The following is a 27,727-nucleotide window of genomic DNA, read 5'->3' as shown; positions in this document are numbered from 1 at the left end:
CGAGTTGCTCGTCCTCAAACTGAATTTGAAATTCTACCATGTTGTGATCGCTACCCCCCAGAGGATCTTTAACTACAATATCTCTTATTAATTCTACCTCATTACACATTACTAGATCTAAAATAGCCTGTTCCCAGGTAGGTTCTTCAACGTATTGCTCCAAGCAACAATCCCTGATGCACTCTACAAATTCGTCTTCCATGTTACCTCTGCCAATCTGATTTGTCCAGTCAATATGCAGATTAAAATCACATATGACAATTGTAGCGCCCTTCTTACATGCCTCCATTATTTCCCGATTTATACTTTGTCCTATAGTGAGGCAACTCTTCGGGGACCGATAGATGACTCCCACCCGTGACTTCTTCCCTTTGCTATTCCTTATTTCCACCCAAACTGATCCCACATCACGATCTATTGCACCTACATCACAGCTCACCATCGCACTGATACCTTCCTTTATCAACAAAGCTACCCCACCTCCTTTTCCTTTTTGCCTATTTTTTCGGAATGTCGAATACCCTTGAATATTGAGTTCCCAGTCTTGGTCACCCTGCAATCACGTCTCCGTAATAGTTATCAAGTCATATTCATTTATTTCTGTCTGTGCCGTCAACTCATCTATCTTGTTACAAATGCTGCGTGCATTCAGATAAAGAGCCTTTAGCTTTGACTTTTTACCATTATTACTCATTCTGGTTCCAATTTCTGTTGCACTCTTCTGCTTATATTTTCTGCCCCTTCCTGTCACACTTTGATTACCGTTCGCCTCTTCACTACCCTGCACCTCTGCTCTCTCATTTCTTTTTGATTTTTAAACTTCCCTTCAATTGAACCCTCCCCCCGCTAATTAGCTTAAAGTTCTATCTACAACCCTAGTTATACGGATTCGCCAGGACACTGGTCCCAGCATGGTTCAAAAGGCCGTCCCAACGGAACAGCTCTCTCCTTCCCCAGTACTGTAACACATCAGGGACAGGGAGAGTTATCTGGACACTGTTTCAGTAGACAGTCACACCCCTTAGATTAATTACATCAAATTTGGACCATGGTCAGGGACAGGAGGGTGTGACTGTGAGCGAGGCAGGTATGGGAATCCAGAATTTAGCTTTGGAGGAGCCTCAACCAGTGCCTTTATCCAATAGGTACGAGGTTCTTGCTCCCGATGTAGACGAGGGCACAGACTGCAGGGAGGATGAGCGAACTGACAACAGCACCGTGGTTCAGAGTGCCATTCAAGTGGGCGGAGAAAATAGAAATGTAGTAGTAACAGGGGATAGCATAGCTCGGGGAATAGATACTGTTCTCTGCAGCAAAGATAGAGTGTCCTGAAGGCTGTGTTGCCTACCTGGTGCCAAGGTTAAGGACATCTCTTCTGGACTGGAGAGGATCTTGGAGTGGGAGGGTAAGGATCCAGTTGTCGTTGTCCACGTAGGTACCAAGGACATAGGCAGGACTAGGAAAGAGGTTCTGCTGAGGGACTATGAGTAGCTTGGGGCTAAATTAAAAAGCAGAACCACAAAGGTAATAATCTCTGGATTACTACCTGAGCCACGTGCAAATTGGCGTAGGGTAAATAAGATTAGAGAGGTAAACGGGTGCCAGTGCTCCTTGAATTGGAACCCATTTCTCCCACACCAATCTTTGAGCCACCCGTTTACCTCTTCGGGACTCTCTATCTGACCAACATTCCTCCCTCAAACAACCTAATTAAAACAGATTAATTGTTTCTTTTTTAATCTCATTTATGTTTGTGTGATCTCCAATTGGATGCTGCATTTGCCTAAATGACAATAGTGACAGTACTTCACAAAGTCATCCATTGGGTAGGAAGTGCTTTGATTACCCAGAGGATGTAATCAAGCATTATATAAAGTTTTTTTAATGCCAGCATAGACTCTTATCCACTCGTTTAGATTCTAGGAAGAAAGTTGTGTGTGATTATTCTAAATCCTTAACTCAGAAAATGTATTCATTTCTATAACAGCCCTAACTACTCATCTTTCACAGACACACCATCACCATCGACATCGACCACCACCTCCACTGGCCCAGAAGTAAAGGTGTCCTGTGGAGTATCTGATAGTTATAGGGACAGGTACAGACTGAGATAAGCAATCTCATTCCCAGTTAGGTCTTTGTCCAGTTTGTGGGGCAAGCACACTAGCATAATGCTGAATGGAGGCTGAGCAGTTGTGAACAACATCAGTAGTGGGTGTCACAGTATCTCTGTCATCAGTTAATAGACAACAGCTTTACTGACAGGAGCCTGGAGATCCAAATATTTGTCTTACTTATATATAGTTCGCATTCCCAATAAAACATAACATAATGCTTACAGAATAAGTAGAATATTTAAACTGGTGGATAGCCAGAGAAATGAAAAACAGGCTGGCTCGCCTCTTTCGTTGGAGGATTTAGAATTTCTTTGCACTTAGAAAAGTTTTCTCAAAAGAGCTTCAGAATGAAAAGACTCCCAACTCTGCCAGATTAGACTAGGCTAACACTCAGGCACTGGATGACTTCCAACTAACTGGCGTGCTCCAATAGAAATAACTACCACACAAGCAAGTCACAGAGCATGCTCTGGCACGGACACACAAGCCTCACACACTCAACTTTTGGCTGCATTTTGTAAATTAGATACCACGGAACCCTTTTATGAAGAAACCTCATTTGGAATCAAAAAGATCACATTTTTAAATGACTCATCAGCTTCTGATTACAGTTTATAGAAAGCTTTAAATTATAGCAAACACTTCAGCTTGAAATACAGTAACCACGCTCTCATAGGAACAGTGATTCAAAGTTTTTAATCCAAAGGTGGCTCCAAGATTTACGACATACTTTTAAAAAAGGAGTGATTCTGATGCTGCACAGCATTTATATCACAGATGCAGAAGCAGTTCTCTAACATCCTGATTTCCCATGCGGTGGAATCTTTGCTGTTCATTCTACAGCTGCTGTAGAAGTGTTTAAAAGTCACAATCCAGAACTTTAGTTTTGATCATTGTACTTCCCATGATCACTTGAGAAGATTGCTGTAGGGCAGAGCAGGGCATGGGAAAACTGTAGGTGGGCTGAATGCCCATTCTGCCAACGGTGCTGCTCACAGTTCCTGTGGTTAGCAGACTGAAGTGAGTTTCAGAATCTTCAAAGAGAGCAAGACCACTTCATTCTGCTTCTGGCACTGCTGCTAATTCCAGGCTGCTGTGGACAGCAATGCTGTAAATGCACAACTGGAGTGTTGCAGAAGATGAATTGGAGTAAACACTTCAAAAAGTGTATCAGGTATTCACCCAGTGCAGCCACAGATCGAATTCACTTGCTCATATCTATCTGTGGCACAGACCACCTTTGCTGCATAGTTTCTCGCAAGAAGTTAGCAACTATTTCATTATAGTCGGAATGTCACGACAATCAGCCACATAGTGAGCCAACAGGAATGTTGTCATTACAGACTGTTTCACTATTATTCATGTTCACTACTGCTGTGAAGCACATTTATAAAAGCTGCAGTAAAAAAAGTTATCAAACACCAGTACTCACAAACTCCACTTTCCCTTTTATTCAATGTGGACTTGTCAGAATCAACATTCAATATCTGTACACGGTGAGTGACTCAGAAACACCAACAATCAGCAGTAAAAAGACCGCAGAGAGTTAGTGAGTGACTTGTTCAGAGGCAGCAGTAAAATATCATTTAGTTTAAGAGGATGTGCAAAATGCTTTGCAAGGACAACAAACCTCTTCCAATCATCCCACGGAGCATTTTGATAGGCAATTTTATGCTCTCCTTTCTTGAAGACAATGACTCTTGCTGGGGTACAGTTCCATGGGCACCTTCTGGTATCTCACCCAAGTGGTCAATCTTCATGTAAGCCAGACATTGACGCCAGAAGTAAAAAACAGAAAATTCTGGAAAACTTATATTATTGAATGTCTCCTGCCCTCCAATCTATCTCAGACCTTCCCTTTTGTTCTTCTTCCCACCCTCCCCCCTTCCACTTGTTCAAAACTTATTATATTTCTAACTTTTCTCAGTTCTGATGAAAGGTCACAGAACTGAATCATTAACTCTGTTCCCCTCTACACATGCTGCCAGACCTGCTAGCATTTCCAGCATTTTCTGATTTTATTATGAGTGAAAATAACAAGGTGTCAAAAAACATATAGTACCAGTGAAGAAATGGTGAGGACCAGCACAAGAGAGTGCTCAGAACCACAGAACAAGCTATGATTTGCACTTAGTGATGTGTGAAAATCTCAAAGAGAATGGTAAGCCAGCTGACAAACCTAGCTGTTCACCGCTCAGCTCATTAATGTGGCATTTGCTTCATTTCTGGCTCAATATGTAGCAGTGGATCAGCTACAAAATTAAGAACAGTTCTATCTCGGGTAGGCCATACAGCCTATTGAGGCAATGCTTGTAAAATACATCAATCCACACTGCCAGCCCAGTGCACCACCACATTGTTAAACTGAAGAAAATACATATTCATGTCGACATGTGCAACAGTGAAACAAAGACAATTCAAGCAGCGTGTGGAGTTCAGTGACTCAGAGCAACAACCAGAGTAACACCACTAATACATCCACATGGAGTTCATTAACTAGGATTAGAGAGCTGGATCTCAGTGTAACTGGGACACTTCCACCTCAAATCCATACACTGAGCCCAGATTATAGTATCACATCTCAATGTTACCAAGGCTACTCCACTAATACATCTCAGTCTTGCCACTAGGATTTCTGTAATACATAAGAGATGACCAGTGAAACTTTCAGAGTTTGGAAGAACTGTGCACCCATTCTAGATTCTGTCTTTTCAAAGTTGGGCTGTTTCTTCAGAGAACACCTGCATGGGGTATGAAAAAATAATCTATCCATTAGTCCCTTTTTACAAAATTCTTTCCTGAGATGTGAGCAACGCTGGCAAGGCCAGCATTTGTTGTCCATCCCGAACTGCCCTTGAGAAGGTGGTAGTGAGCAGCCTTCTTGAATTGCTGCAGTCCATCAGGTGTTGGTACACCCACAGTGCTGATAGGAAGGGAGTTCCAGGATTTTGACCCAGTGGCAGCGAAGGAATAGAGATATAGTTCCAAGTCAGGAAGGCTCGTGGCTTGGAGGGGAACGTGCAAGTGGTGGTGTTACCTGCAAGTATAACAGTAAATAATCTGTCCGAGTCCCTGCGCATAGTATTAGGGTAAATAAACCGTCTCCCAGCACCTACGCATGGTATAATGATAAATAATCTGTCTCTCAGTTGCCACACATAGTATAACAGTCAATAATCCATCTCCCAGTTCCTGCGCATGGTAGAACAGTAAATAATCTATCCTATCCTGAGTGGCGTGAAACAGGGCTGTGTTCTCGCACCCACACTTTTTGGGATTTTCTTCTCCCTGCTGCTTTCACATGCGTTCAAGTCCTCTGAAAAAGGAATTTTCCTCCACAGAAGATCAGGGGGCAGGTTGTTCAACCTTGCCTGTCTAAGAGCGAAGTCCAAAGTACGGAAAATCCTCATCAGGGAAATCCTCTTTGCTGACAATGCTGCTTTAACATCTCACACTGAAGAGTGCCTGCAGAGTCTCATCGACAGGTTTGCGGCTGCCTGCAATGAATTTGGCCTAACCATCAGCCTCAAGAAAACGAACATCATGGGGCAGGACGTCAGAAATGTTCCATCCATCAATATTGGCGACCACGCTCTGGAAGTGGTTCAAGAGTTCACCTACCTAGGCTCAACTATCACCAGTAACCTGTCTCTAGATGCAGAAATCAACAAGCGCATGGGAAAGGCTTCCACTGCTATGTCCAGACTGGCCAAGAGAGTGTGGGAAAATGGCGCACTGACACGGAACACAAAAGTCCGAGTGTATCAAGCCCGTGTCCTCAGTACCTTGCTCTATGGCAGCGAGGCTTGGACAACGTATGTCAGCCAAGAGCGACGTCTCAATTCATTCCATCTTCGCTGCCTCCGGAGAATACCTGGCATCAGGTGGCAGGACCGTATCTCCAACACAGAAGTCCTCGAGATGGCCAACATCCCCAGCTTATACACACTACTGAGTCAGCGGCGCTTGAGATGGCTTGGCCATGTGAGCCGCATGGAAGATGGCAGGATCCCCAAAGACACATTGTACAGCGAGCTCGCCACTGGTATCAGACCCTCCGGCCGTCCATGTCTCCGCTTTAAAGACGTCTGCAAACGTGACATGAAGTCCTGTGACATTGATCACAAGTCGTGGGAGTCAGTTGCAGCGTTCGCCAGAGCTGGTGGGCAGTCTAAAGGTGGGGCTAAAGTGTGGCGAGTCGAAGAGACTTAGCAGTTGGCAGGAAAAAAGACAAAAGTGCAAGGGGAGAGCCAACTGTGCAACAGCCCCGACAAACAAATTTTTCTGCAGCACCTGTGGAAGAGCCTGTCACTCTAGAATTGACCTTTATAGCCACTCCAGGCGCTGCTCCACACACCACTGACCACCTCCAGGCGCTTACCCATTGTCTCTCGAGATAAGGAGGCCAAAGAAGAATCCATCTCGAAGTCCCTGTGCATGATATACTTGTAAATAAACCTGTGTCTCTCAGTCCCTGCACACGGTATATCTATAAATACGGTCTCGCAGTCCCTGTGCACGGTATGCCTGTAAATACCGTCTCTCAGTCCCTGCACACGGTATATCTATAAATACGGTCTCGCAGTCCCTGTGCACGGTATGCCTGTAAATACCGTCTCTCAGTCCCTGCACACGGTATATCTATAAATACGGTCTCGCAGTCCCCGTGTACGGTATACCTGTAAATACTCTCTCTCAGTCCCTGCTCAAGGTATACCTGCAAATAATGTCTCAGTCCCAGCGTATGGTATACCTTGTAAATACTGTCTCTCAGACCCTGTGAACGGTATATCTGTAAATACTGTCTCAGTCCTTGAGTACGGTATACCTGTAAATACTGTCGCTCAGTCCCTGCGTACAGTATAGCTGTAAATACTGTTTCAATCCTTGCGCACGGTATACCTGGAAATACTCTCTCTCAGTCCCTGCGTCCGTTATACCTGCAAAGTTGATTGATGAGGGAAGGGCTGTAGATGTCACATACATGGACTTCAGTAAGGCGTTTGATAAGGTTCCCCATGGTAGGCTGATGGAGAAAGTGAAGTCACATGGGGTCCAGGGTGTACTAGCTAGATGGATAAAGAACTGGCTGGGCAACAGGAGACAGAGAGTAGCAGTGGAAGGGAGTTTCTCAAAATGGAGACGTGTGACCAGTGGTGTTCCACAGGGATCCGTGCTGGGACCACTGTTGTTTGTGATATACATAAATGATTTGGAGGAAAGTATAGGTGGTCTGATTAGCAAGTTTGCAGACGACACTAAGATTGGTGGAGTAGCAGATAGTGAAGGGGACTGTCAGAGAACACAGCAGAATATAGACAGATTGGAGAGTTGGGCAGAGAAATGGCAGATGGAGTGCAATCAGGGCAAATGCGAGGTGATGCATTTTGGAAGATCCAATTCAAGAGTGAACTATATAATAAATGGAAAAGTCCTGGGGAAAATTGATGTACAGAGAGATTTGGGTGTTCAGGTCCATTGTTCCCTGAAGGTGGCAACGCAGGTCAATAGAGTGGTCAAGAAGGCATACGGCATGCTTTCCTTCATCGGACGGGGTATTGAGTACAAGAGTTGGCAGGTCATGTTACAGTTGTATAAGACTTTGGTTCGGCCACATTTGGAATACTGCGGGCAGTTCTGGTCGCCACATTACCAAAAGGACGTAGATGCTTTGGAGAGGGTGCAGAGGAGGTTCACCAGGATGTTGCCTGGTATGGAGGGCGCTAGCTATGAAGAGAGGTTGAGTAGATTAGGATTATTTTCATTAGAAAGACGGAGGTTGAGGGGGGACCTGATTGAGGTGTACAAAATCATGAGAGGTATAGACAGGGTGGATAGCAAGAAGCTTTTTCCCAGAGCGGAGGATTCAATTACTGGGGGTCACGAGTTCAAAGTGAGAGGAAACGTTTAGGGGGGGGATATGCGTGGAAAGTTCTTTACGCAGAGGGTGGTGGGCGCCTGGAACACGTTGCCAGCGGAGGTGGTAGGCGCGGGCACGATTGCGTCTTTTAAGATGTATCTAGACAGATACATGAATGGGCAGGAAGCAAAGAGATACAAACCCTTAGAAAATAGGCGACAGGTTTAGATAGAGGATCTGGATCGGCGCAGGCTTGGAGGGCCGAAGGGCCTGTTCCTGTGCTGTAATTTTCTTTGTTCTTTGTTCTAAATACTGTTTCAATCCTTGCTCACGGTATACCTGTAAATACTCTCTCTCAGTCCCTATGTACGGTATATCCGTAAATACTGTCTCAGTCCCTGCGTACGGTATACCTGTAAAGACTCTCAGTCCCTGCGTACGGTATATCCGTAAATACTGTCGCAGTCCCTGCGCACAGTATAGCTGTGAACACTGTCGCAGTCCCTGCGCACAGTATAGCTGTGAACACTGTCACAGTCCCTGCGCACAGTATAGCTGTGAACACTGTCGCAGTCCCTATATACGGTATATCCGTAAATACTGTCTCAGTCCCTGCGTACGGTATACCTGTAAATACTCTCTCAGTCCCAGCGTACGGTATACCTGTAAATACTGTCTCAGTCCCTGCGTACGGTATACCTGTAAATACTGTCTCAGTCCCTGCGTACGGTATACCTGTAAAGACTCTCAGTCCCTGCGTACGGTATATCCGTAAATACTGTCGCAGTTCCTGCGCACAGTATACCTGTAAATACTCTCTCTCAGTCCCAGCGTACGGTATACCTGTAAATACTGTCACTCAGTCCCAGCGTACGGTATACCTGTAAATACTGTCACGCAGTCCCTGCGTACGGTATACCTGTAAATACTGTCACGCAGTCCCTGCGTACGGTATACCTGTAAATACTGTCACTCAGTCCCTGCATACGGTATAGCTGTAAATACTGTCTCAGTCCCTGCGCACAGTATACCTGTAAATACTGTTTCAATCCTTGCTCACTGTATACCTGTAAATACTCTCTCTCAGTCCCTATGTACGGTATATCCGTCAATACTGTCACGCAGTCCCTGCGTACGGTATACCTGTAAAGACTCTCTCTGTCCCTGCGTACAGTATAGCTGTAAATACTGTCTCAGTCCCTGCGCACGGTATACCTGTAAATACTCTCTCTCAGTCCCTGCGCCCGTTATACCTGTAAATACTGTTTCAATCTTTGTGCACGGTATACCTGTAAATACTCTCTCTCAGTCCCTGCGTATGGTATATCTGTAAATACTGTCTCAGTCCCTGCGTACGGTATACCTGTAAACACTCTCAGTCCCTGTGTACAGTATATGTGTAAATCCTCAGTCCCTGCATACGGTATATCTGTAAATACTGTCTCAGTCCCTGCACATGGTATATCTGTAAATACTGTCTCAGTTCCTGCGCACGGTATACCTGTAAATACTGTCTCAGTCCCTGCACACCGTATAACTGTAAATACTGTCTCAGTCCCTACACCTGTTAATAATCCCACCTCTCAGATCCTGTGGTATAACTGCCAATTTCAATACAATATCATTCACTAATCCAGTGCCAAAGCTTTAGAATTCTGAAACCATAAAGGTCTCAGTTTTCTAATAACAGAAATAAGCTAAGCATTAGAAGTAAACTACATTCCACAGAGCCACATGTTGTAATCGGACTGGTTCTGGTGTTGTCATCAGACTGATTTTACATCTACTGGTTCTTATAGGCCAATCCTTTCCAATCTGTAACCACAAAGGAAGCAATTGACTGTCCTTCATACAGGGTGCTCAATCTCCAATTCATTGCACAACGTCAATGACACAGGCCCAATATCACTTACTCTTGTTCAACAGTTTCTTACCTCCTATATGAAGTTATCTGTACTATTAAGTACAGATGTGACAAATAATTATTTATGAGGAAGAATTTATTTGCATCAAAATAGTCATCTCTACTTGCTTTAACCAATTTCTTTGTCAAATAGGTTAAGCACCAACTCAACTACAGATCAACCAGCGAACCCGACAGTACTGTGCTCTGGGATTGACAAACAGACAGCCCTACAGCAAGTATATACCAGTGGATGTAGTATATTTGGATTTTCAGAAGGCATTCAATAAGGTGCACACAGGGCATTGTTACACAAAATTAGGGCTCATAGGATTGAGGGTAATATATTAGCATGGATTGAGGATTGGTTAGTGGACAGAAACAGAGAATACCAATAAACGGATAATTTTCAGATCGGCAGCGTTTATTTAGTGGAGTGCCGCAAGGATTAATGCTGGGTCCTCAGCTATTTACAATATTCATCAATAACTAAGATGAGGGGACTGAGTTTAATGTGTATAATTTTGCTAACAATCCAAAGCTAGGTGGGAAAGTAGGCTGTGAGGAGAATGCACAGAGGCTGCAAAGAGATGTAGATTGGTTAAGTGAATGTGCAAGAAGGTGGCAGATGCAGTGTAATGTAGGGAAATGAGAAATTATTTACTTTGGTAGGAAGAATGGAAAAGCAGAATATTTCTTAAAATGTGAGACACCAGTAAATGTCGGTGCTCAGAGGGATTTGGGGTCCTTGCATACGAATAACAGAAAGTTAACATGCAGGTACAGTAAACAATTAGGAAGGCAAATGGTATGTTAGCCTTTACTGAAAGGAAGAGTTGGAGTATAAAAGTAAGGAAGCTTTCAGAGACCACATCTGGAGTGCTGTGTGCTGTTTTGGTCTCCATACATAAGGAAGGATAGAAGGGCCTTAGAGTGGATGCAATGAAGATTCACCAGATTAATCCTGGGATGGAAGGGTTGACCTATGATTTTATAGAATGGGCCTATACTGTCTGGAGTTTCGAAGAATGAGAGGTGACCTCATTGAAACATAAAATTCTTAAGAGGGCTTTACAAAGTAGATGCTGACAGGCTGTTTCCCCGAGCTAAGAGTCTCGAACATGGGGATCACAGTCTTAGGATACAGCCATTTACATAGAAACATAGCAAATAGGAGCAGGAGTAGGCCATTTGGCCCTTCGAGCCTGCTCGGCCATTCCTTATGATTATCCAACTCAGTAACTTGCTTTTCCCTCATATTCTTTGATCCCTTTAGACCCAAGAGCTATATCTAACTCCTTCTTGAAAACATACAATGTTTTGGCCTCAACTGTTTTCTGTGGTAGCAAATTCCACAGGCTCACCACTCTCTGGGTGAAGAAATTTCTCCTCATCTCAGTCCTGAAAGGTTTACCCCGTATCCTTAGACTATGACCCCAGGTTCTGGACTCCCCAACATCAGGAACATCCTTCCTGCATCTACCCTGTCAAGTCCTGTTAGAACTTTAAAGGTTTCAACGACATCCCCCTCACTCTTCTGAATTCCAGCGAATATAATCCTAACCGACTCAATCTCTCCTCATACGTCAGTCCCGCCATCCCAGGAATCAGTCTGATAAACCTTCGCTGCACTCCCTCTATAGCAAGAACATCCTTCCTCAGATAAGGAGACCAAAACTGCACACAATATTCCAGGTGTGGCCTCACCAAGGCCCTGTATAATTGCAGCAAGACATCCATGCTCCTGTTCTCGAATCCTCTCACTATGAAGGCCAACATACCATTTGCCTTTTTTACCACCTGTTGCACCTACATGCTTACCTTCAGCAACTGGTGTATGAGAACACACAGGTCACATTGCATAGTCCCCTCTCTCAGTTTATAGCCGTTCAGATAATAATCTGCCTTCCTGTTTTTGCTACCAAAGTGGATAACCTCACATTTATCCACATTATACTGCATCTGCCATGCATTTGCCCACTCACTCAACTTGTCCAAATCACCCTGAAGCCTCTCTACATCCTCCTCACAACTCACCCTCCCACCCAGTTTTGTGTCATCTGCAAATTTGGAAATATTACATTTAGTTCCCTCATCTAAATTATTAATATACATTGTGAATAGCTGGGGTCCTAGCACCGGTCCCTGTGGTACCCCACTAGTCACTGCCTGCCATTTGGAAAAAGACCCGTTTATTCCTACTCTTTGTTTCCTGTCTGCCAACCCATTTTCTATCCATTGCAATACACTACCCCAGTCCCATGAGCTTTAATTTTACACGCTATGTGAGACTTTGTCGAAAGCCTTCTGAAAGTCCAAACAAACCACATCCACTGACTGTCCCTCATCAACTCTATTAGTTACATCCTCAAAGAATTCTAGTAGATTTGTTAAGCATGATTTCCCTTTCGTAAATCCATGCTGACTCTATCCGATTCTCCCACTGCTCTCCAAATGCTCTGCTATAAAATCTTTGATAATGGACTCTAGAATTTTCCCCAGTACTGACATCAGGCTGACTGGTCTATAATTCCCTCCTTTCTCTCTACCTCATACGTCAGTAGTGGGGTTACATTAGCTACCCTCCAATCTGTAGGAACTGTTCCAGAGTCTATAGAATCTTGGAAGATGACCACCAATGCATCCACTATTTCTAGGGCCACTTCCTTAAGTACTCTGGGATGCATACCATCAGGCCCTGGGGATTTATCGGCCTTCAATCCCATCAATTTCCCCAACACCATTTCTCTACTAATACTGATTTCCTTCAGTTCCTCTCTCTCACTAAATCCTGTGTTCCCCAACATTTCTGATATGATATTTGTGTCCTCCTTTGTGAAGACAGAACCAAAGTATGCATTTAGTTGGTCAGCCATTTCTTTGTTCCCCATTATAAAGTCCCCTGTTTCTGACTGTAAGGGACCTACATTTGTCTTCACCAATCTTTTTCTCTTCACATACCTATAGAAACTTTTACAGTCAGTTTTTATGTTCCCCGCAAGCTTATTCTCATACTCTATTTTCCCCTTCTTAATCAATCCCTTGGTCCTCCTTTGCTGAATTTTAAACTACTCCCAATCCTTAGGTCTGTTGTTTTTTTCTGGCGAATTTGTATGCCTCTTCCTTGGATTTAATGCGATCTCTAATTTCCCTTGTAAGCCATGGTTTGGCTACCTTTCTATTTTACTTTTGCTCCAGACAGGAATAAATAATTGTTGCAGTTCATCCATGCGCTTTTTGAATATTTGCTAATCCCTATCCACCGCCATCCCCTTTAAGTAACGTTTCCAAATCCACCATAGCCAACTTGCGCCTCATACCTTCGTAGTTTCCTTTATTAAGATTCAGGACCCTAGTCTCAGAATCAACTATGTCACTCTCCATCTTGATGAAGAATTCTATCATATTATGGTAGCTCGTCCCCAAGGGGTCTCGCACCATTAGACTGTCAATTATTCCTCTCTCACTACACAATACCCAGTCTAGAATGGCCTATTCTCTAGTTGGTTCCTCAACGTATTGGTCCAGAAAACCATCCAGTATATACTCCATGAATTCCTCCTCTACGGGATTGTGACTAATTTGATTTGCCCAATCTATATGCAGATTAAAGTCACACAAGATGTTCCTTTATTGCACGCGTCTCTAATTTCCTGTTTAATGCCATTCCCAACATCACCACTACAGTTTGGGGGGCTATATACAACCCCCACTTACGTTTTTTTGTCCCTTAGTGTTTCTCAGCTCTACCCATACAGATTCCACATCGTCAGAGCTAATATCCTTCCTCACTATTGCATTAATTTCCTCTTTAACCAGCAATGCAACTCCAGCACCTTTTACTTTTTGTCTGTCATTCCTAAATATTGAATACCCCTGGATGTTCATTTCTCATCCCTGGTCACCATACAGCCATGTCTCCGTAATCCCGACTGTATCATACCTGTTTACATCTATTTGCGTAATTAATTCATCCACTTTATTGTGAATGCTCCGCGTGTTAAGGCACAAAGCCTTAAGGCCTGTCTTTTTAACATTACTTGTCCCCTTCCCACTATTTTTCACTGTGGCCCTGTTTGATTCTGGCCCTTGATTTCTCTGCCTATCACTTTTCTTATTCCCCTTACTGTCTTTTGTTCTCGTCTTTGATCCCCCCCCCCCCCTCCTCTGACTCCTTGTAAAGGTTCCCATCCCCCTGCCATTTCAGTTTAAACCCTCCCCAACTCGAGCAAATACTCCCCCTAGGATATCAATCCCGGTCCTGCCCAGGTGTAACCCTTCCAGTTTGTACTGGTCCCACCTCCCCAGGAACCAGTCCCAATGTCCCAGGAATCTAAAACCCTCCCCCTCACACCATCTCTTCAGCCCCATATTCATCTGATATATCCTGCTACTTCTACTCTGACTAGCACGTAGCACTGGTAGTAATCCTGAGATCACTACCTTTGAGCTCCTACTTTTCAACTTACTTCCAAGCTCCCTATATTCTGCTTTTAGGACTGAGATGAGGAGAAATTTTTTCACCTAGGGGGTTGTGCATCTTTGGAATTCTCTACCCCAGAGGGTTGTGGATGAGATCGATAGATTTTTGGTCTCTCAAGGAATCAAGGGTATGGCAAGCGAGCAGGAAAGTGAAGTTGATACAGAAGTTCACCCGTGATCTTACTGAATGGCGGAGGAGGGTCGATGAGCCGTATGGCCTTCTCCTCCTTCCAGTTCTTACATTTCTTAGTGCATGCTGGGACCACCATACTGACAAGCTAACCCTTCCCATAGCTCTCAAAACTGGCTCAAAGATGAGTACAGTTTAGGCAAATCATTTGGGTCATCCTTCTAAAGAAATCTATAATCCTCTGACTCAACATCTAACTGCCTAATCAATCATTCCAGAGTTTTTACCTCCACTACCCTACCAGGAAGGCCCCTCTAGGTATTAATCACTCTTTGTACTACATCAGTCCTGAATTTGCCTTATACCAGTTTGAACCTATGTCCCCTTGTCACATGCAATGAATTACGTCAAATTGTCGGCACTGTTGTTATGCAACCAACCTCAGCAAGATCCTACAGACAGTAATGACATGAATGGCCACTTCATCTGTTTTCGACTTATAGCTAGAGGAAGGAATATTGATCAGGACCCTGCAAGAACACCCATGCTTCCTCAAATAGTGGCACAGGATCTTTAATATTCAATTACATTTTTTGAACAGGGAGTCAGGATTTCCATTTAACATCTTAACAAAAGAACAGGACCTCAGATAATACAGCACTCCCTCAGTACTGCACTGAATGTGAGCCGAGATTGTGTACTTAAGGCCGGGACACGGAAAACCACAATCTTATGACTTAAGAGTTGAAAGCGCTACTGCATTATAAAAAGATCATGTGATAAGAGGCCATACAGACCACCTCAGCTCATTCACCTGCAATGAACAAACTGCAGAATCCAATTAGATCATGACTTCTGACTTGTACTCTGCTGTTCTTCTCTGTAACTTTATGTTCCATTGGTATTGCGGATTGCTGCTCTGCAGTGATTGCACATGTTAAGCATTGGATCTACTGAGCCTCTTCGCTCTCTTTGATCATCATCCAGTTAAACACGATTCATGGAAAGCATGTATTGCCCATTTTTCCTTCCATAGGGGAAAAGCTTAGAAAAGAGATACAGCAGTTTGATACAAGTGAGTGGCTTGCGAGGCCATTTCAGAGGGCATTCAAGAGCCAACCATGTTGCTGTGGGTCTGGAGTCACATGTAGGCCGGACCAGGTAAGGACGGCAGATTTCCTTCCCTAAAGGGGATTAGTGAACCAGATGGGTTTTTACAACAATCGACAATGGTTTCATGGTTACAAGACTAGCATTTTTTAAATTCCAGATTAATTTAATTCAAATTCCATATGGTATGATATAGTCAGGATTACAGAGACAAGGCTGCAAGGTGACCAGGGATGGGAAATGAACATCCAGGAATATTCAGTATTTAGGAAGGACAGAGAAAAAGCAAAAGTCGGTGGAATTGCATTGCTGGTTAAAGAGGAAATTAACGCAATAGTGAGGAAAGATATTAGCTCTTACGATGTGGAATCTGTATGGGTAGAGCTGAGAAACACTAAGGGGCAAAAAACGTTAGTGGGGGTTGTTTTTAGCCCCCCAAACTGTAGTGGTGATGTTGGGAATGGCATTAAGCAGGAAATTAGAGATGCATGCGATAAAGGAACATCTGTAATTATGGTTGACTTTAATCTGCATATAGATTGGACAAATCAAATCAGTCACACCACCACAGAGGAGGAATTCTTGGAGTGTATACGGGATGGTTTTCTGGACCAATACGTTGAGGAACCAACTAGAGAACAGGCCATCCTAGACTGGGTATTGTATAATGAGAGAGGAATAATTGACAATCTAGTGGTGCGAGACCCCTTGGGGATGAGCTACCATAATATGATAGAATTCTTCATCAAGATGGAGAGTGACGTAATTGATTCTGAGACTAGGGTCCGGAAACTACGAAGGTGTGAGGCGCAAGTTGGCCATGACAGATTGGAAGACATCACTTAAAGGGATGACGGTGGATAGGCAATGGCAAACATTTAAAGAGCGCATGGATGAACTGCAACAACTGTTTATCCCTGTCTGGTGCAAAAGTAAAATGGGAAAGATAGCCAAACCATGGCTTACAAAGGAAATTAGAGATAGCATTAGATCCAAGGAAGAGGCATATAAATTTGCCATGAAAAACAACAGACCTGAGGATTGGGAGCAGTTTAAAATTCAGCAAAGGAGGACCAAGGGATTGATTAAGAAGGGGAAAATAGAGTACAAGAGCGAGCTTGCGGGAAACATAAAAACTGACTGTAAAAGTTTCTATAGGTATGTGAAGAGAAAAAGATTGAAGACAAATGTAGGTCCCTTACAGTCAGAAACAGGGGAATTTATTATGGGGATCAAGAAATGGCTGACCAACTAAATGCATACTTTGGTTCTGTCTTGGAGGACGCAAATATCATACCAGAAATGTTGGGGAACACAGGGCTTAGTGAGAGAGGGGAACTGAAGAAAGTCAGTATTAGTAGAGAAATGGTGTTGGGGAAATTGATGGGATTGATAGCCGATAAATCCCCAGGGCCTGATGGTATGCATCCCAGAGTACTTAAGGAAGTGGCCCTAGAAATAGTGGATGCATTGGTGGTCATCTTCCAAGATTCTATAGACTCTGGAACAGTTCCTACAGATTGGAGGGTAGCTAATGAAACCCCACTATTTAAAAAGGGAGGTAGAGAGAAAGCAGGGAATTATAGACCAGTCAGCCTGACGTCGGTAGTGGGGAACAGTGGTAGAATCAGCATGGATTTACGAAAGGGAAATCATGCTTGACAAATCTACTAGAATTCTTTGAGTATGTAACTAGTAGAGTTGATGAGGGACAGCCAGTGGATGTGGTTCATTTGGACTTTCAGAAGGCTTTCGACAAAGTCCCACGTAAGAGATTAGCATGTAAAATTAAAGCGCATGGAATGGGGGGTAGTGTACTGTGATGGATAGAAAATGGGTTGGTGGACAGGAAACATAGAATAGGGATAAATGGGTCTTTTTCCAAATGGCAGGCAGTGACTCGTGGGGTACCGCAGGGACTGGAGCTAGGACCCCAGCTATTCACAATATACATGAATGATTTAGATGAGAGAACGAATTGTAATATCTCCAAATTTGCAGATGACACAAAACTGGGTGGGAGGTTGAGTTGTGAGGAGGACGCAGAGGGGCTTCAGGGTGATTTGGACAAGTTGAGTGAGTGGGCAGATGCATGGCAGATGCAGTATAATGTGGATAAATGTGAGGTTATCCACTTTGGTAGCAAAAACAGGAAGGCAGATTATCTGAACTGCTATAAACTGAGAGAGGGGAATAAGCATGCGAGACCTGCGTGTTCTTGTACACCATTCGCTGAAGGTAAGCATGCTGGTCCAACAGGTGGTAAAAAAGGCAAATGGTATGTTGGCCTTCATAGCGAAGGTTTACCAGACTGATTCCTGGGATGGCGGGACTGACGTATGAGGAGCGATTGAGTCGGTTAGGATTATATTTGCTGGAATTCAGAAGAGCGAGGGGGGATCTCATAGAAACCTATAAAATTCGAACAGGACTTGACAGGGTAGATGCAGGAAGGATGTTCCCGATGGTGGGGGAGTCCAGAACCGGGTGTCATAATCTAAGGATATGGGGTAAACCTTTCAGGACTGAGATTAGGAGAAAGTTGTTCACCCGGAGAGTGGTGAGCCTGTGGAATTCACTACCACAGAAAGCAGTTGAGGTCAAAACATTGTATGTTTTCAAGAAGGAGTTAGATATCGCTCTTGGGTCTAAAGAGATCAAAGGGTATGGGGTAAAAGCGGGAACAGGTTACTGAGTTGGATGATCAGCCATGATCATAATGAATGGCAGAGCAGCCTCGAAGGGCCGAATGGGCTACTCCTGCTCCTATTTTCCATGTTTCTATGTTTCCATCATCTGCTTTGGTGATATTTGAACCCATGTCCCCAGGACATTAGCCCGGGGCTCTGAGTTACTAGTCTATTGACACCACCACTGCCTCTCCTAGAAAGGGGTTGTCGACAGTGTTATCAAGCAGCACTTGCTCAGCAATAACCTGCTCACTGATGCTCAGTTTGGGTTCTTCTAAGGGCATTCGGCTCCTGACCTCATTACAGCCTTGGTCCAAACATGGATAAAAGAGCTGAACTCAAGAGATGAGCTGAGAGTGACTGCCCTTGACATCAAGGCAGCATTTGACCGAGTATGGCATCAAGGAACTCTAGCAAAACTAGAGTCAATGGGAATCGGGGGAAAACTCTCCGCTGGTCAGAGTTATATCTAACACAAAGGAAGATGGTTGTGGTTGTTGGAGGTCAATAATCTCAGTCTCAGCACATCACTGCAGGAGTTCCTCAGGGTAGTGACCTAGGCCCAACCATCTTCAGCTGCTTCATCAATGACCTTTCTTCAATCACAAGGTCAGAAGTGGGGATGTTCGCTGATCTTAGCACAATGTTCAGCACCATTCGCGACTCCTCACATACTGAAGCAGCCTGTGTCCAGATGCAGCAAGACCTGGACAACATCCAGACTTGGGCTGATAAGTGGCAAGTAACATTTGCGCCACACAAGTGCCAGGCAATGACTATCTCAAACAAGAGAGAATCTAACCATCTGCCCTTGACGTTCAATGGCATTACGAACGCTAAATCCCCCACTATCAATGTGCTGGGGGGGGCTCACCATTGACCAGAAACTGAACTGAACCAGCCAAACCCAAGACCCTTCCGAAGAAGGGTCACTGACCCGAAACGTTAACTCTGCTTCTCTTTCCACAGATGCTGCCAGACCTGCTGAGTGATTCCAGCATTTCTTGTTTTTACCTCTACCACCTAGTCGGACAAGGGCAGCAGATGCCTGGGAACACCACGACCTGCAAGTTCCCCTCCAAGCCACACACCATCCTGACTTGGAATATATCGCCATTCCTTCATTGTCACTGGGTCAAATCCTGGAACTCCCTTCCTAACAGCACTGTTGGTGTACCTATACCCCAAGGACTGCCGTGGTTCAAGAAGGCAGCTCACCGCCACCTTCTCAAAGACAATTAGGGATGGGCAATAAATGCTGGCCTGGCTAGTGATGCCCACATCCCCCGAACAAATAAAAAAAAAGATATGTGGAGCTGGAAACAATATAGACACAAAGGGCCAAATGAGTTTCTTCTGTGCTGAAATACCTATATCAGTTTTAAATTAGGTTCAGGGAGGCTGGCATTTGTGAGCTGTATATGAGCATTCATCTGACTACAGATGGTTCTTCTATATAAACACTAGTTCTTCCTTTTTATTTTCTTTACCCTAACAGCAGATTTAGAGATCCTGTTTTTTGGGATCAAGGAATCTGCCTGTGGGATCTGAGAAGCATTTTAGCAGAATAAATGATGGGAGCCAGTTCATAAATGCCAGATCCCCTAGAATCTAATTCTAATCAGTACCGATATAAAGGTAGGATATGACTCCACAATGAAAGTGAATGGTGGAAATCTGTGATCAAATACAGGAGATGCTGCAAATACAGCAGATAAGTTAACATTTCAGCTTGAAACTCTTCCCAAATTCTACAGAACTGACAAAGGGCTCCACCTGCAACATTAATCAGCCTTTTGCATTTTCTATTTTACAGCCACATTAACTCTGCAGCAAAGCTGATCATCCCTCCTCCTTTATTACTACATTGGCAGCATCTTCACCTTTAGTGAAGACACATGCAAAGTAGTCATTTAATACCTCAACCCATGCCCTCCTCCTCCATGAAATCATCTCCTTTTTGGACCCTAATTGGCCCCACCCTTCCTTTGACTATTATTTTACTGTTCATATATTTTTTGAAAACCTTGAGTTCTTGTGCATGTTACCTGCTAATCTATTTTAATACTCTCCCTTTGCCCCTTATTTCCTTTTCAGTTCTCCCTTGTGCTTTGTGTACTCAGCTGGATTCTCTACTGAATTATGAATCCTTTTTTTTGTCTCATTTAACCTCTATATCATTAGTTATCCAGGGAGCTCTAGCTTTGGATGCCCTTCCTTAACCCCTCATAGCAATTAGTCTACTCTGAACCAAAATTGAAGGTCTGCCATTATTCACTTACTGTTTTACTTGCTAATCTTTGATTCCAATCCACCTAGGCCAGATACCTTTTCAACTCACTGAAATTAGCTCTCCTCCAGTTGAATTTTTTCAGATTTGACTTTTGCTTGTTCTTTTCCATGTGCGTAGAGGATGGGAGCAGATGCAAGGTTGGCCGGGATTGTGTAGGTGGTGATGGGTGTGAGGAGGGGATAGCGTGTGCAGGGAGAAAAGCTCTTATTTTCATTATATTGCAATTTTTGAGTAAATTAATATGCTCAGTTCTTTCCTCCAGGCCAGTTGGCTTCCTCCTTCTTGTGAGAATGGCTGTGGTATATGAATTTAAATAAATTAAAGAGAGCATTTAATTCTAAGTCCTATAAACATCCTTCTCCAACTAAGATTAAGACTATATACAAAGGCAAAATACTACGGTTGCTGAAAATCTGAAACAAAAACAGAAAATGCTGGAAATACTCAGCAGATCTAACAGCATTTGTCTGTGTGACCTTTCTGACCCAACCTGCCTGACATGCTGAGTATTTCCAGCATTTTCTGTTTTTGTTTAAGACTCCACATATGTGTGGAAATTCCTGAGTTTGGCAGTATGCCAGATCTGTATCTCCAAGTAGTCTGTGGAAAGTGACTCCTTAAATACAGTACTAGATAGAGAAGGTTGATCAAGGTAGTGTAGAAGATTTTTTTTATTGATTCATGGGATGTGCGTGTCGTTGGCAAGACCAGTATTTATTGCCCAACCCCAATTACCCTTTGGAAAGTGCCTCACAGGAGGCTTATTAAGCTGGAAATCTACGTAATTAAGGGGAAAGTGGTGGTTATGGATACGGAATTGGCTCAGTGACAGGAAGCAGAGAGTGGTGATAGATGAATATGGTGTTCGTCAAGGGTCAGATTTGGGTTCATTACTCTATTCAATTTTTATAAGCAACCTAGACTCAGGTGTAGGGAGCAGCATTATAAAGTTTGAAGATGATACAAAACGTGGCAAAGAAGTAGACAGTGATGAGGATAGTTATAGGCTTCAGGATAACATAGATAGAACAGCAAAGTGGGCAGAATCATGGCAGATGGAGTTCAATGCGGAGAAGTGGGAAATGACACACTTGGGAGGACTAATATGGAAATGACAACTTTGAAAAGTATGGATGAGGAAAGAGACCTTGGTTGTCCATATACACAAAGCCTTAAGGGTGAGAGGGCAAGTTGATAAAGCGGTTAAAAAAGCTTATGGGTTACTTGGGTTTATAAATAGAGGTGCAGAATAAAACAGCAAAGATGCAGAGAAGTGATGAACGGTTGTTTTTCCGACTGGAGGAAGGTATATAGTGGGATTCCCAGGGGTCAATATTAGGACTGTTGCTTTTCTTGATCTATAACCTTGCCTGTCTTAGAACGAAGACCAAAGTACGGAAGGTCCTCATCAGGGAATTCCTATTTGCTGACGATGCTACATTAACATCCCACATAGAAGAGTGTCTGCAGAGACTCAGACAGGATTGCGGCTGCCTGCAACAAATTTGGCCTAACCATCAGCCTCAAGAAAACGAACATCAAGGGACAGGACATCAGAAATGCTCCATCCATCAGGTGGCAGGACCGTTTCTCCAACGCAGAAATCCTTGAGGCGGCCAACATCCCCAACATATATACCCTACTGAGCCAGCAGCGTTTGAGATGGCTTGGCCATGTCAGCCATATGGAATAAAAGCAAAATACTGCGGATGCTGGAAATCTGAAACAAAAACAAGAAATGCTGGATTCACTCAGCAGGTCTGGCAGCATCTGTGGAAAGAGAAGCAGAGTTAACGTTTCGGGTCAGTGACCGAAGAAGGGTCACTGACCCGAAACGTTAACTCTGCTTCTCTTTCCACAGATGCTGCCAGACCTGCTCAGCCATATGGAAGATGGCAGGATCCCCAAGGACGCATTGAACAGCGAGCTCGTCACTGGTATCAGACCCACCGGCCGTCCATGTCTCCGCTTTAAAGATGTCTGCAAACGTGACATGAAGTCTTGTGACATTGACCACAAGGCATGGGAGTCAGTTGCCAGTGATCGCCAGAGCTGGCGGACAGCCATAAAGGCAGGGCTAAAGAGTGGTGAGTCGAAGAGACTTAGCTGTTGGCAGAAGAGAAAGGAGAGAGCCAACTGTGTAATAGCCCCGACAACCAATTTTATCTGCAGCGCCTGTGGTAGAGTCTGTCACTCTAGAATTGGCCTTTATAGCCACTCCAGGCGCTGCTCCACAAACCACTGACCACCTCTAGGCGCTTACCCTTTGTCTCTCGAGACAAGGAGGCCAAAGAAGAAGATATTAACGACCTAGACAGGTATACAGGGCACAATTTCAAAGTTTGCAGCTGACACAAAACTTGGAAGCATTGTGAATTGTGAGGTGGACAGTGTTAACTTCAAGAGGACATGTGGCAGAGGAAATTAAATGCAGAGAAGTATGAAGTGATTCACTTTGGTAGGAAGAATGAGAGGCAATATAAAATAAAGGATACAACTTTAAAGGGGGTGCAGGAGCAGAGGGACCTGGGGTATATGTGCACAAATCCTGGGCTTTATAAATAGAGGCATAGAGTGCAAAAGCAGGGAAGTTACAATGAACCTCTATAAGACACTGGTTTGGCCTCAGCTGAAGTACTGTGTACAATTCAGAGCACCGTACTTTAGAAAGAATGTGAAGGCATTAGAGAGGGTGCCAAAAAGATTTAGAAGAATTCCTCCAGGGATGAGGGACTTCAGCTATGTGGATAGATTGGAGAAGCTGGAATTGTTCTCCTTAAAGAGAAGGTTGAGAGGAGATTTGATAGAGGTGTTCAAAATCATGAGGGGTCTGGACGGGTAGATGGGGACACTGTTCCCATTGATGGAAGGATCGAGAACCAGAGAACACCAATTTAAGGTGAATGGCAAAAGAACCAAATGCGACATGAGGAAAAACTTTTTTCATGCATTGAATGATTGGGATCTGGAATGTACTGCCTTTCAAAAGGTAATTGGATAATTCTAGGAAGAGAAAAGATTTGCAGGGCTATGGGGAAAAGCTGAGGGAGTGGGATTAGCTGAGTTGCTTTTGCAGAGAGCCAGCACAGACACAATGGGCAAAATGGCCTCCTTCTGTACTGTAAGCATTCTAGGATTCTATGAATAGAAAGTGGACATGTCCAAGATTCAATTCCTGGTCTGTGCTGAGCTAACCAATTTCTGCCAGGGAGCAGTGTGGTCACGCCAGAGATAAGGAAGAAAATGAGCCAGGGCTTTTGCTATTGCTCATTATCCTGTGCCTGGCTGACTGCAACGAGACCAAGCTCAGTGACAATGAGGCCCCCACCAACTGCCCCCCCAACCCCCCCGGATACAGTGAATAGCCTGCAGACAATCGCTGCTTGTGTACCCACAAAGAATGATCATTTAGGTGAGCTGTCTGCCCCTCCAGGATTAAATCCAGCAAGAGGAGCACAATCATAGAATTTCACAGCACAAGAGGTTACCATTTGGCCATCGTATTGGTTCTCTGAATGAACTGTCCATTCTGTCCCAGTCCTGTCCATTGCCCACTACTCTTTTAATTTTAACCATGTCAAATATTTACCTCCTTTCCCTTTTAAAAGCCATGATAGATTCCTCCTCCACCATTGTTTCTGGTCAGGCATTCCATGTTCCAATGAACTACTAGGCAAAATAATCCTCCAAATCTGTTATTTCTTTTGGTCATGATCTTATTTTCTGTCCTTCACATACTGACTCACTCATCAATGAAAATCATTTTTCCGACTTATCTCATCCAAACCTTCACACCTCTTTCAGATCTGCACTTCGCCTTTTCTGTTCTAATGAAAAGAGCCCAAGACTCCCCAATCAAATAAAGCCTCTTATTCCTGATATCAACCTAGTCAATCTCTCCTACACCTTCTCCATTGCCTTGAGTTCCCTCCTAAAGGCTCTGAAAACTGGCCACAATATTTCATTTCCAGCCTAACCAATGATTTAACATTCCCTCTCTGATTTTGTATTTAATGCCTAGTTATAAAGATTAGGATCCCTTATGCCTTTAGAGCTTTAACAAATTGCCTACATATATTTAAAGATAGTTTTAAAAAAGTCTCTCAGATCCTTTACAAGTTTTCACAGTTAATGGATATTTACCCTCCTGATCCTTTCTTCCAAAATGTAGCACTTCACATGAAACTGCAGCTGGCCTCTATGTGCTCAATACACTGACTTGTCTCCATCGCCTGAAGTTGCTTATAATCCTATTCACAGCTAACCACACTACCGATCTTTCTGCTGCCTCCAAAATATGATATTGAGCCCCATTTCACCCAAGAGCAGATCCATATATAAAATCTTCTTTGGCCTCCTTATCTCGAGAGACAATGGGTAAGCGCCTGGAGGTGGTCAGTATATATATAAAATATGTGGATATCAAATGCATCTTGAAAATTCACACTGACAGCTTTCTCTAAATTTCCATTATAAACACGCTGTTATTTCTCCAAGAACTTTTAATATATCAGTTATGACTTTCTTTCTACAAATCCATGTTGGCTGTCTTTAATTAACCCATTCTAATCCTGTATCATTATGGCCCCTACCCACTAACAATTTAAGGCCTGACTGGAGTGGGAAAAAAATTGAAATGAGAAAAAAGGAACCGCAAACGCAATGCCCTCACCCCATTCCACTCTGATTCTTTAGGTCCTGAGAAGCTTAAAAAACAAGCCTCAAATATCAGCTTTCTTCTCACAGTTTGCAATATCAGGAACTCGCATCGATTCCTCACTGTTCCTGTTAGCTATTTATCAGCCTAATACAAGATTAAACAATTAACAGACTGAAAAAAGAGCTTTAATTGTATGTTTAGCCAGGTTTATAATTTTCTTTTAAAACAAGAAATATGGCTACTGCCTTGAACTAAGAGCCAAGTTTTAATTTTAGAAAAATTACACAGGAGTTTTAAAATCAGAACAGCAGGTGTCATTGACAGGCAGCACACCTGATGTAGGTAACACATGGTGAACTCTCCTCACCAATATCACCTAGGATGCAACAATGCAAATTACTGATCACTATAATCCATCTTGATGCCACCACTTCAATTTATCTGAGTTTCTCTCGACTCTCTTCAACCTCAATGGTTTCCTGCCCTACAGGTCTTCCCCTTCATTTAAGTTTCTCTGAAAAGAATTGAGGAGATCTATGACTAATTATCAGCAAGTACCACACTCTACCTTTCACCAACTTATCAGCTGTGCCCTCACCTTATAGACCTTGCCAAAGGCCCCATCCCCCAGCTCTCCAATGATTTGCCAGAACTCTTCAGGGTTCACATCCTTCTTCACATGCTCAAACTGCTTCTTCTTCTTCTCCCCGCCAATCTTAAAAATTTTCCGAAAGTTGAAGAAGGACATTTTCACATCTGAACAAATGGGTTTTCTGCGTTTCCAATCCTAAAGTTTAGTCTGATTGCTGCTAGTCCTGTGCATCACTCCAGAACTCCGAGTCCTGTACTTCACTTCAGAAGGCTGTTGATAACGTGCAATGCTCCAAATCCCGTGTGTCGCTCTAGAACGCTCCAGGTCCTATGATGATCCAGAATGTTCCAGGTCCGCGTGTCACTCTAAAACACTCGAAGTCCCCCCGTATGTCACTCCAGAAAGTTCCAGAGCCCGTGTGTCACTCCAGAAAGTTCCAGAGCCCGTGTGTCACTCCAGAAAGTTCCAGAGCCCGTGTGTCACTCCAGAAAGTTCCAGAGCCCGTGTGTCACTCCAGAAAGTTCCAGAGCCCGTGTGTCACTCCAGAAAGTTCCAGAGCCCGTGTGTCACTCCAGAAAGTTCCAGAGCCCGTGTATCACTCCAGAAAGTTCCAGAGCCCGTGTATCACTCCAGAAAGTTCCAGAGCCCGTGTGTCACTCCAGAAAGTTCCAGATCCCGTGTTTGCTCTCGAACACTCCTGATGCCAGGCTGTACTCTGGTGTGTTCTCGTTGTCGTGCTTTACCCTGGATCGCTTCAGGTTTTACACTTTACTCCAGATTGTCCCTGATAGTGTGCTTCAATTCCAGACGTAACTCAGACCTAATGCCGCACTCTGTTCCACTTCACTCCTGATGTCCTTGCTCAGTCTGGATCAGCGTGTTTTACTCCTCATCGCTTCCAGCCTTAGGGTCCCTCTCAGTTTTGGATTTTAGTCCAGGCCATCCAAGGGTTTACTCCCAGTGCCGGGCTATCCCGGGTTTGTTCCCTGTGCCGGGTTATCCGGACACCGCTGACCCAGGCTTCTCTGTCACTCCGGCCCGGTGTCCCGCCGGCCTCCCTGGAGGAGCTGGCTCCAGGGTCTCGGGGTTTCCCTCTACCCCGGGGAAGCTGCCGCCCGGAATCCGAATCCGACTCCGCCGCCCCGCTCGGTGTGCGCGCTCCCGCGATTCGTGCGCGTGGTCGATGCTCGCTCCCGCACTCCGACCGTTACATCCGCTGCAGATCTAGCGCTGAGTGACAGCCAGACCAGCCAATCAGCGCCAGGCGCTTTGGGGGAGGGGCAGCGGGTCGACTGGGAGGACCGCGTCCTCCTCCAGAGACACCTAATCGAGTGACGATCTCATCCATCGCTGCGGGGAATCCTGGGCTCTCAATATGACTGATCGCTGCTGAATTCACTGCAGCCTCTGGGCCTCAATGGCTCCAAGTAGAAGCTTATTCAACACATGATCATTCTTTCAGGTGTGAAGCATTTCCTGATAGCTGTCCCCTTGTTGCAGTTTGTGGATAACGAACTTGCACGTTTAAAAACTTAACCTCACTCTGCCCTTTCAAGCTAAATCTCTCCAGCCCCTGGGGAATCAGATTCAGGGCTCCTCCCTCCTCTGCCTCCAGATCATGACTACAATCATAAAATGGTTAGAGCACAGAAGGAGGCCACTCGGCCCATCCTGTCCATGCCGGCTCTCTGCAAGAGCAACTCCCCTCATCCCACTCCCCCGCCTTTTCCCTGTAGCCCTGGAAATTTTTTCTCCTCAGATAATTATCCAATTCCCTTTTTTAAAGCTGTGATTGAATCTGCCTCCACCACACTCTCGGGCAGTGCATTCCAGATCCTAACCACTCGCTGTGTAAAAAAAAATTCCTCGTCACTGTTGCTTCTTTTGCCA

The 27,727-nt window shown here is 44.2% G+C and overlaps 1 protein-coding gene across 2 annotated transcripts in view; it reads right to left on the bottom strand.

Moving 5' to 3' along the window:
• Nucleotides 1-27,066, bottom strand: part of slka (STE20-like kinase a) — a 227,974-nt gene extending 200,908 nt beyond the window's left edge. For both annotated transcript variants that reach the window (XM_068053221.1, XM_068053222.1), the window contains exon 1: nucleotides 25,844-27,066. In XM_068053221.1, the coding sequence (XP_067909322.1) occupies nucleotides 25,844-25,993 (150 nt within the window). In that variant the 5' untranslated portion in view covers nucleotides 25,994-27,066. The remainder of the gene's footprint in view (nucleotides 1-25,843) is intronic.
• Between the last annotated feature and the right edge of the window lie 661 nt (nucleotides 27,067-27,727).

Source organism: Heterodontus francisci, chromosome 20 (genome assembly GCF_036365525.1).
Source record: "Heterodontus francisci isolate sHetFra1 chromosome 20, sHetFra1.hap1, whole genome shotgun sequence".
NCBI lineage: Eukaryota > Metazoa > Chordata > Chondrichthyes > Heterodontiformes > Heterodontidae > Heterodontus > Heterodontus francisci.
Note: the sequence above shows the minus strand (reverse complement) of the source record. Positions and strands in the feature narration are given on the sequence as shown.